At 39.9% G+C, this 11,004-nt stretch overlaps 1 protein-coding gene across 1 annotated transcript; it reads right to left on the bottom strand.

The window, feature by feature from the left end:
* Positions 1-2,754: 2,754 nt before the first annotated feature.
* LOC106674871 (olfactory receptor 2K2-like) lies at positions 2,755-9,453 on the bottom strand. The gene is made up of 5 exons (XM_076874702.1): positions 8,538-9,453; positions 5,091-5,212; positions 3,484-3,682; positions 2,972-3,426; positions 2,755-2,886 (listed from the first exon to the last, which is right to left on the bottom strand). The coding sequence occupies exons 1-5, from the start codon at positions 9,451-9,453 to the stop codon at positions 2,755-2,757; spliced, it is 1,824 nt and encodes a 607-aa protein (XP_076730817.1).
* Positions 9,454-11,004: the final 1,551 nt, after the last annotated feature.

Raw genomic sequence — 11,004 nt, 5'->3', positions numbered from 1 at the left:
GCAGAAAAGTTCAGGGGGACAACCCCGAGGTCGACAACACAACAGTCCATTACTGAGCCAGTCCGGAGGCTGGCCGCGTGGAAGACAGCGGTAGCGACACAGGCGACGCAAATCTGGAGGACGACCATGCGGAAGGCAGTGGCGGCGACACAGTTCAGGAGGCCGCACATGACAGCGATGATGTCCAGCCAGCGGCCTGGAAAGTGGCCGGTGATGTTGAGGTGGCAAACGTGGACAAGCTGGCCGTGCTAGACGTGGACAAGCCAGCCGTGCTAGACGTGGACATGCTCTCCGAACAGGACGTGCCTGGATAGCAGCGAGGCAGCTGCAGGACTAGACGAGGCAGGACCAGATGGGGCAACCACAGGCGACAGAACTGGCCCAGACAGTGACTTGGCAGCCGCAACCAATGGAGCAGGTGGTGGCGCTGCAGGTGACAGTCTGGAAACCGTAGGTGTTGGTGCTGGAGGCGACGGTGTGGAAGCCACCGGCGATGGAGCAGGTGGTGGCGCTGCAGGCTGGATGGACTCCGTGGAGCCTCCAACAGGAACGGATGACTAAACAGGCCCCTCAGACCCTCCAGCCAAAGGCAGAGGATGGCTGGAACGGCTCCTTCAACCCACCAGTGAAGACGGACAATGGCTGGCGCAGTTCTCCAGAACCCCCAGTGGGAACAGAAGCAGAATCAGCAGCCACAGAGTCCTCTGGCAGACACGAAGTAGAACCAGCAGGCGCAGAGTACTCTGGCAGAGACAAAACAGAACCAGCGGACACGGAGTCCTCTGGCAGAGATGAAGCAGATGGCTGGAATGGTTCTCCTGAACCACCAGTGGAGACGAGGAACGGCTGGAGCGGTTCTTCTGAACTCCCAGCACAGAAGAAAAATGGCTGGAGCAGTTCTCCAGACCCCCAGTTGATGAGACACTCCGTGGTATGGGAGCCGCAGAGTGCTGGAATTGCTCACCTGAGCCACCAGCAGGAGCAGATGCAGGCCAGAAAGTGCGAAGACCCCTGGCTGAGACGAAGCCGGGGTTACTAGCTTCGGTAGGTAGCTGAGCAGGTGGTGGAGCAGATGACAAAGCTAATGGCTGAGCTGCAGGAAGAGTTGGTAACTGAACTAGAGACAGAGCTAGAGACTGAACAGGAGACAAAACAGATAGCTGAACTGTTGACCAAACAGATGGCTGAGTTGAAGACTGAACTGGTAACTGAACAGATGCTTGAGCTACGAACTGAGCTAATGACTGAAGTATTGGTTGCAGTAGTGATTGTGGTGGTTCTCCCGAGCCTCCAGAGTGTTACCTAATGAAAATTATATAAAACTATTAATCCACTATAAACTAGTTTTGACTGTGCTATGATAGATGGTGGGCATCTGGTCTTGTATGCTCATGTTCTCCTGAATTTCCTCACAGAGATTCAGATTTTTTAAGATAGAAATATAGAAATAAACTTGATAAATATGTTTTGAGAAACCAAGTATAATGTGTCTGAAAGGCCACAACTATGAAAATACTAGAAGTCCGATTTTAACTAAGTAACTTACTTAAAATCAGATTTAGAAATTTTAACTACGAAAAACACAAAATATTGTTGTAAATTTTCTTTTTTTGTGTTCCAAGTTACATAATGCATCTTCTATCTATAAACTATAGAGCAGGGGTTTTAAACTCAAATACAAAGTGAGCCAAAATTCAAAACTGGAACAAAGTCGTGGGCTAACATTTATATTCATTGAAAAAAAAATCTTCCTCCAGATATAAGAATGAATCTTTTCTTATGGACTCAAACACGTTTTGCTGAAAAACTGAATATGGAACAACCAAAGCTTAATACTAAACAATATATATATTAGCTGTATAATACCAGTAGGCCAGCTTTGATAATAATTTGGTATGGCTTCGCGGGCCAAATGTAATTAGGCTGTGGGCCAAATTTGGCCCGCGGGCCAGAGTTTGACACCTATGCTATAGAGGTCATGTACATGTTACACTGTCTATTGATTAACAATGTAATTCAAATTTCTCTTAAATTAAATATGTACATATATGAACACTTTTTCCCCTCTGTGCAGACACACCTATGACTTTAATCTAAAAGTTGAACTTTTACCACATATAAAATTCAAAACTCTTTTTCTTATTTTTGTTAGTTTCAGTCCATATATGAGGGGATTCATGATTGGTGGGATAAGGAGAAACTCCATTGCCATGAAATTCTCAACATTTTGTGCTATTTCTTTTGAGCCAAATCGCATGTATAACATATCAAAAAGCAAAGACACAACAACAACTGTTAAAGAGAATAAATGTGGTACACATGTCTGCATGAATTTGTTCCAGTTTTCTTTGGATGATTGACATGTTTTGATCAGATATACATAAGACCAGAAAACAAAAACAACATGGCCAACATAAAAGGTGTAATTAAAAGCAGGAATAACATTTCTAGCTACAGAGGCAGAGCAAGCTAGATTAGCAATTAACCAGTTTACACAGTAGATTCTTGGTATGTGTGAGCCACATAACCTCGATGTTGCTGTTGTTATCGTGCTCATTAAGAGAAGATAAAAGGGAATAAGCCAAGCAAAAAATACAAAAATAGAAATTTTTTGTGTAGTCATCAGAGAGTGGTACACAAGAGGTCGACATATAGCCACGTATCGTCTTTCACCTCCTGTTGCAACCACTAGGGGCATTCCTAATGCAGAACTGGGGTGTCGCAGGACTTCCCCCTGGGGATTTTCTGCCGCTTTCATTTGACTTCTTCTCCACATCGGATGACCTCCAAGCTCTCCTCCACTGCGAAGCCATTGGTCCTCCATCTCCTCTCGTTCTCTTCGAGATCCAAACGCGGGCCATCCTCTTGAGTCATCTTCATCCCCTCCTGCACTCTGAATCACACTACACTCATCTATATCCTCTTCCAGAGTGCCCTGTATCCATCCATCCCAGGTGTCAACAGCTCTTACCTTAGGTGTTTGCGCCTTAAAATACACCTTCTTCCTCACATCTGGACCTAAAACACCACTCCCTTTAGCTTTTACCTTTTGCTTCTTAAATTTTTCCCAAAATTGTTCTTCATCGAACCGTGTACTCACCATGTCCACCAGTTTCTCTACCTCTTCAGGTAATAATTCCAGAGGAGTCCTAGCTGTTGCTCCGGCTGCACCAGGCTGTTCTTCCTCTCCTTCTTCGTCCTCCCCATCTTTTTGTTCCAAGTTGGTCTGAGTATGACCAGCAGGTAGCACTGTCTTTGTAGGTCCTATTACTATATTTTGTTGCTGCGGCTTAGGGCGGTGCTGGTCCTCATAATCACACTCCGCCTGCCCTCCAGTTAGGCGCAGCACCGTTCCCTCTTCATTCTCCATCCTGCCATCCTCAATACTCAATGTTGGATAATTACCACAATATGGTGGAGGACGTGCTGAAAAAAGAGGGGATGTGGGGTGAGGGTGTGGAAGACCACCAGGTCTCAACTTACCTTCCTCTTCCACAGGTTCCCTCATCCAGTGCTCCAGTCCTTGGCAGCTGATTCCCCATACAGCCAGCCTGGCTCGTTTCTCCTCCTCCTCTTTTATTTGTTTCTTAACTCCCCTCTTCTCCAAAGTATGTGCTCCATCCAACTCTCTCCTGAGTTTCTCCTCCTTCTCCTCGGATGCCTTGGCCGCTTCCAATAAAGCCTTTGCGAGAGAACATCGCATATCACCTTTTATTCCAGCTTGATCACATACACTCATTATTTCCTTCCCCATTTCCAGTATTTTATCATTCTTACCTGTCAGATGTCCAGTCATGGTGATCTTCAATGCTTCCCCTAATTTCTCTTTTTGCTTATCAACAGTTTTCCATTGCATTTCTCCCTCTGTTGGACTCCTCACTCCTTCTCTAATTGTCGCGCTGACCTAGTAGGTGTGGCTGTTATTCCTCTTTTCCTCCTCCTGCCCTCTACCTGTTCAGTGCTGCTGCTTACCCATGGCCGCTGATTAGACCTTGGGTGCAATCAACAACTAAGCACGGCCTGGTGTGCGCCGCCCTGCCAGGTGAGCCACATTAGAGCAATCAAGGGTGGGCGTGCCGAGTAAACCTTTAAATGCATGCAGCAGTCATTTGACCCGGGTGCAACATACTGAGAGGACGGCAAACAAAGCACTTTTCCACTGTGAGGAAGACTTTGAACAAGACAGGCTATCGGTAAGCTCTTGAGTTCACATTTTGCTTTTGCAGATGTATCTGGGACTATGGAAGCTCAGTTGTGCAAATGTTTTACGCTTAGGGAAATAGTTGCTGCATTTAAGTTTAATTATATTGACAAAAATGAATGTTTAAGTTTGAATAAATTGTTTGTGCAGTTAGTGTTCCCACATATTTATGTTAATTAATATTAAAAATAGTTACCCCAAATCCTTGGGTGGATCGTAAAACTAGTGAATAAATGTTTGGTTTTGATTTAAAGAAAATAATTCTTTGTAAAGAAAATCCTTAGTTAAAGTCTATTAAAATGTTTGTGAACTCTAAAATGTATACTTTAAAATACAATTGTTTATAAAAAAGTGTTAAATGCAAAGAAGACACATTGTGTATATTTATTTAAGAACCACAGTTAAATTAACACAGTTAACCACATGGTAAATGGCTTTACTGAAGTGTATTTTGTTATTTCATCTGTCTTCTGTGTAATTTATCTGAATGGTTAATGAAATGTTCTTTATTTTTGTGTTGAAAGGTTTTTTACCTGCTGCTACCTACCAGCTATCAAACTAGTTGGTCTAAATAAAGTTGAGTGAAATTCAAAGTCTGGTCTTTTTCAAGTGTGGACACCTCACAGTCAGAGGAACACTTGACAGTAAAAAACCGGCCTGGCCAGTAGAGAAACCGGCCTTGACCAGTGAAGACTCCACAAAAGCTCACCACAAAGACGGAGAAGACTCCACCTGGGGGCCTGGAGGAAATTGCACACCGTTTGCCTGTCCAATCAACAACCGAGAAAACAGAATGGCTGAGTCCAAGTCACTCGAAGAGCTGAAAATAGAGCGAACCACTGCAAAGAGACTGTTTTCCAGACTCACCAACTATATAATAAGGACCCACATGGATATGTCTGTAGAGGAGCTGCAGGATTCCTTCAAGAGACTCACAGTAGAGGGCTCCAAAGTGATTGACGCGAACGAGGAGCTTGAGGCCGCCTACATCACGCAGAGGGTACACCGGAGCTGATGGGCCAACAGAGAGCAGATGTCGAAAAAACGGAGAAAGAATGTGAGCAGAAGTTGAAGGAGGTGAAGCACCTGATCAGAGAGACACTGTGGACATCATATGGTGAAAAAGAACTGACCCTTGCTCTAAAATCAGCAGAAATGGCGTGTGAGAACGTCACATCCACTCAGCCTGATACACCCCTGGAGGCATATGATTTTATGCTCCACCATCTAGAAGAACTGGTGAAGAAAGCTAAGCAGGCACACCAGACATGGAACCGCTGGGCTCCACCTGCTGAGGGCAGTATCAATGTCTCTACAATAGTTCTACATTCTATGATAACACATTTCTAAACTCTAAAATAAGCTAAACATTCTACACTATGTACAAGTCTAACACATTGAACATACACAAATAAAACCATTTTCAGCATGTAAACCAGAATAACAACAAACTTCATTTTTACATAAACTAATCACCCTGTCCTTAACACCCGCTTACTCTCTGAGCTTATTTTATATCTATGTGAAAGCGCTATATAAATGCAATCCATTATTATTATTATTGACAAACACCTTAATGAACACTTAAGCTTGGGGTAATAAGGCCTTGATCTATAAAAAATGAGGACACAATTAGACAACTCAGTCACTGAGAGGAAGATTTCCTATATTCATGCAATTTATTATTTTTGAATAATCGTGTGAATTTTTGTATTGATGTACTTGTCTTGATTTCATCTGTACAGGTGTTCCACACACTAACTCTGACTGCAATGCTCTGATATTTTACATTTGTCCTTACTACTGGCTTGCTGAACATAAGGATTTCTCTCAGGTCATGAGTATTTGGTCTTATTTGGAACAGGTTCTGAATGTTGTGGGGCAAAGATTTATTCGCTTCTTTGTACATTGTTTGCGCAGTTCTGAGGTCAACCAAATCTTTAAATTTGAGAATATTTAATTTGATAAAAAGTGGATTTTAATGGTTCTCTTGAAGTAGCTTTATTTATTATCCTTCTTGCTCTTTTTTGCAGAATGTATATTGGATGGGTGTGTTGTTATTTTCTGTTAAGATAAACTGAAGTCAGGATTCTGTTTCGTATTTTGGTGAGTTTGAATCCATATATGAGAGGATTCATAACTGGAAGAATAGTGAGAAGCTCAATAGCAATCAAATTTTGGAAGATTCGAGATGAATCTGTGGAGTCAAATCGCCCATATATCGACTGAAAAACCATTACAAAGAGAAATATGATCAAAGAGGTCAGATGGGGCACACATGTCTGCATAAACTTTACCCTGTCTTCACTGGACCTCATGCATGTTTTAATAAGATGCGTGTAAATCCAAATTATGAAAAAGCCATGAAATATATAAACAATAAGTGTTGCATATGGACCAGTATTTTTTTTTTTTTAAAAAGGTTTTCAGAATCAGAAAGGGTTTTATTGCCAAATGTTGAGCAGGTTTACAACATTAGGAAATTGCTTTTGACTTCAGGACAAGCAAGTTTAACAATTAACCAGTCTGGACATAAGACTCTCTGAATGTTTATACCACATAACTTGACTCTTGATGTTATTGGGATATTGATGGAGAAAATGCAGAAAGGTGTCAGCCAGGAGAAACACACCAGCTGAGAGAGCCTCCTCATAGTCATGAAAGAGTGGTAGTGCAGAGGTCGACATATAGCCAGATACCTGTCAAAGGCCATGACAGCTAAAATGGACAAATCACAGGAGGAAAATGAGTACATGATAAAAGCTTGTAGCATGCATCCTTCATATGAGATGTGATGAAAAGATGACAGTAAATCTGAAAGGAATTTTGGGTAGAAACCTGTGGACCCATAAAGTGCATTAATGCAAAAGCTACTAAGAAAAATGTACATAGGTTCATGGAGACTTTCATCCAAGACAATGAGCAGCACAAGAGAGATATTGAAAAACAGAATCACACAATAATGCAGTAAAGTTATTATGAAGAGGGGTACTCTGAAATTCATCGTGTCATTAAATCCTAATAGAACAAAACTTTTTACATTAGACACATTATCCATGATCAGAGAACTCAAATGCCTTATCATTTTAAAAATATGTGTGTGTGATTATATGTGAGTGTACAGAAAATAGAGCTACTGCATCTACATCTCTATCATTATCTGCTGTGCCTCTACACCACCTCTTAATTATTGCCTTTTGTTCAACAACAAAACACACCTGGGAATTCAACCTCTGTTGATCTATTTAAAAAAAATCCCCTGAAAATCAACAAAGCAATACTCTGGTAAGTGACTATAGTAAAAGTACCTTTTGAATTTACAGAAATAAATAATAATAAATGTGTTTTGGGTGTCTTAAAGGAAAATAAATGTAAACAGAAGGCAAGATCTATTACAGTTTGCAGGGGTAGGGTACAGCTGCTGTTGTAAATAGCATGACATTTTTATTTTTAAATTGCATTGAAGACCCACAACTTATGCTTGGCTGCTTTTGTTGATTTTTGCTCTGCATTTGGGACTATCCAGCCTTTTGTTTTTCATTTATTTGTTTATTTTTATTCAAAAGCAAATGAAATTGAGTGGCGACGTTTCAAATAAATGGTATCATTTGTACAAACAGAACTCATTGCTATCAGCTGGAACAGTATTACTAATTTTAATTGCTTAAGTACCAGCGCTCCTTTAAGATCGTCCCAGGCACAGGTCAGGTTACTCCTTTTCACAATTTGCTTCACAAGGAAGAGAACATAAGCATTTGCTTTTTTGATATACAGTGGTTTGTAGCCTGGTGTGATGACAGCCACTTAATTTGGGATGTAAAGAAAACCCAAAAGACTGATTTCAGAGTAAAGGTGTGCAGAGGCCTAGGTCAGAGAGTTTTTCAACTCCCACCTCTGGCAGAGCTTTAGTAGCATTTTGATAATTACCTGAGAATAAAATTTTAGACCCAAGGGTATTATAGTTAAGTGTAACTAAACTAGGTGAGAAAAAACATGTTAGTCAACCAGAAAAAGAAGATAGTCGTCAGAAAAAGATGTAACGAAATTAAACCCCTTTTAAAATGCAAGACAGAAATGAATAATGTACAGGAAATGTGTTTAATTTCAATGTGTGTGTGTGTGTGTGTGTGTGTGTGTGTGTGTGTGTGTGTGTGTGTGTGTGTGTGTGTGTGTTTAATTTAGACATGTACAAACCAAAAGAAAATTCTACTTATATTTCAATTAATGAAGACAGTCTGGTAATATGTATATTGATTAACACTATACTGTACATATGTAAACAGATTTTTTGCCCCTCTCTGCAGAAACACTCATGACTTTAATCTCAAAGCTAAACTTTTACCACATATAAAATTCAAAACTCTTTTTCTTATTTTTGTTAATTTAAATCCATACATGAGAGGATTAATAATTGGTGGGATGAGGAGAATTTCCATTGCCATGAAATTCTCAAAACTTTGTGCTATTTCCTTTGAGCCAAATCGCATGTATAACATATCAAAAAGAAAAGACAGAACAACAACCGTTAAAGAGAATAAATGTGGTACACATGTCTGCATGAATTTGTTCCAGTTTTCTTTGGATGACTGACATGTTTTGATCAGATGTACATAAGACCAGAAGATAAAAATGGCATGACCAAAATAAAAGGTGTAATTAAAAGCAGGAATAATAACTTTAGCTACAGAGGCAGAGCAAGCCAGATTAGAAATTAACCAGTTTATACAGTAGATCCTTTGTATGTGTGAGCCACATAACCTTGATGTTGCTGTTGTTATCGTGCTCATTAAGAGAAGGTAAAAGGGAATAAGCCAAGCAAAAAATACAAAAATACAAACTCTTTGTTTAGTCATCAGAGAGTGGTACACAAGAGGTCGACATATAGCCACGTATCTGTCATAGGCCATGAGAGCTAGGAGAGAGAAGTCAGCACAAACTGAAGAGTGCAATACAAAACCCTGTAAAAGGCATCCTGCATAAGAGATGACATGAGTGGTGGACAGAAGATCGTAGAGAAACTTGGGATAAAATGCAGCAGTCCCATAGAGTCCATTGAAGCACAGATTGCAGAGGAAGATGTACATGGGTTCATGAAGGCTTTTATCCACAATGACTGTCACAATTATCGTCAAATTTACCAGCCAAATCACACAGTAACACAGTAAAGTGAGAACAAAGAGAGTGACCCTGTAGTTTGCAATATCACTTAAACCTGAGAGAGTAAAAACAGTAATTACTGAAACATTATCCATAATAAAATATTAGTTTACCTTACTAGGTGTCATTTCAAACTGAGAGCAAATGACATTTTTACAAGTTAAAGCCAGGGTGTAATTAAGTCTGTCTGTGTACTGTCTCCCTGACAAAGTATGTCACCAGAGGTTTATATACACTTCTTGTCAGCCACATTTATGTAGTTAGTATGATGTAAGCGATGCTTTCACTCCTTGAGTTGAGTTAAAAATTAATTTCTTTGTATTTTATGTAACTATTGAGATCTGGGAAATGACTACAAACAGGTTTGAGCAAACGATGAGCAGTGAGATAAATTAATGCATTTAGTTTAAGAAGAAGAGCTTGCAAGAAGAGCTTTAGCAGCATCCCGAGGAATTTTAGGGGGTGATTCATGAGTTTCAAGCTTGTTGTTACAATCTATTCAAGCTCTCTATATGCAACAAGACCTTAATTTTCAGTGTAAAAGACAACACAGTGATTAAGGCTATTATACATTTGATAAGCAACGCATTCTTCCCTTCCCTCAAAAAAACATAATACAGCTGGGTTATATTGAGTCTTGCTTTTCTTTTTAGATTGTAAAAGAAATGAATCCAGTGAAACATATTTTGTAAATGAAAATGTATTTTACCCTAACAACCAGGCCTCTTTATAATGTTTAAACCTGAAAAGAAGCAGAAAAAAACATACTTACTGCCTGAAATTTTCAACAATAACCTCAGAATACTTTTGAATACTGTTTACACAGTGTAAAACAGCGACTTTGGACTGAGAGTATTATAGGTAACTACAAGTAAACTAGATGCAACAAAACTTTTCAGTTTTCAAAAGGAGATATTAAACTTAATGTTTGCATTTACAAAACAAACAAACAAAAATAATAATGTGCAGGAAATGTGCTTAGTTTCACTCATTTTTTTTATTTAATTGTGTAAAAACCATTGAGTCTGTGATGTCTATATGATTTTAAGTGTTTATAGTTTAATATACGTAATGAATTTATGCAAACTAATGAAAGGTAACACTTTATAACATGATCTGCCACTATGGCGGAAGTACCCTGTACAAGTGCAATTTGAGGACACCAAAGGCAGTTTTTTGCAAGAAACAGCGAAACAAGAACACCGTAAGTACACTGTACTTTCTGGGGCGTGGGTCTTGTTAAGGTGCAGTACCGTGTACTTGCGGGCATTTTTCAGGCAACAAGTCGGGTTTTTTGCAAGAGACAATGAAACAAGTATACTGTAAGTACTAGTAATGTGTGGATCGATACTGAAATATTGATTCCTCTGATGCCAGTCATTTATGTTCTAGAATCGATTCTCATATTAAAATATCGATATTTTAGTAATTTAGGGTAGATTTGTAGTTTATCATTAACAGGAACACAGTGGAAAGAAACTATATCATTAGGACTGTCTACATTGGAAGGAACTACTTCCTCTTCCGCCTTTTTATAGTCATGTGCAAATGTGGTTGTATAAATGTGTCTGCATGCAGACAGGAAGCTGAGACAGCGTACTTGCGTCGTCTCAGCTTCCTGTCTCTGCTGAGAGTTCAGGCAAGCC

The sequence above is a fragment of the Maylandia zebra genome, linkage group LG16 (assembly GCF_041146795.1).
Source record: "Maylandia zebra isolate NMK-2024a linkage group LG16, Mzebra_GT3a, whole genome shotgun sequence".
NCBI lineage: Eukaryota > Metazoa > Chordata > Actinopteri > Cichliformes > Cichlidae > Maylandia > Maylandia zebra.
Note: the sequence above shows the minus strand (reverse complement) of the source record. Positions and strands in the feature narration are given on the sequence as shown.

Bases quoted from the DNA above. Each gene is read 5' to 3' on its own strand.
- LOC106674871 (XM_076874702.1), bottom strand. From the start codon at position 9,453: ATGGATAATGTTTCAGTAATTACTGTTTTTACTCTCTCAGGTTTAAGT. The intron at 5,213-8,537 runs GTTTAGCTTTGA...TTGGCCCATCAG, and splicing joins GAATTTTATATGTGGTAAAA to CTCCGGTGTACCCTCTGCGT. The intron at 3,427-3,483 runs GTAAGTTGAGAC...CTCTTTTTTCAG, and splicing joins GGAACCTGTGGAAGAGGAAG to CACGTCCTCCACCATATTGT.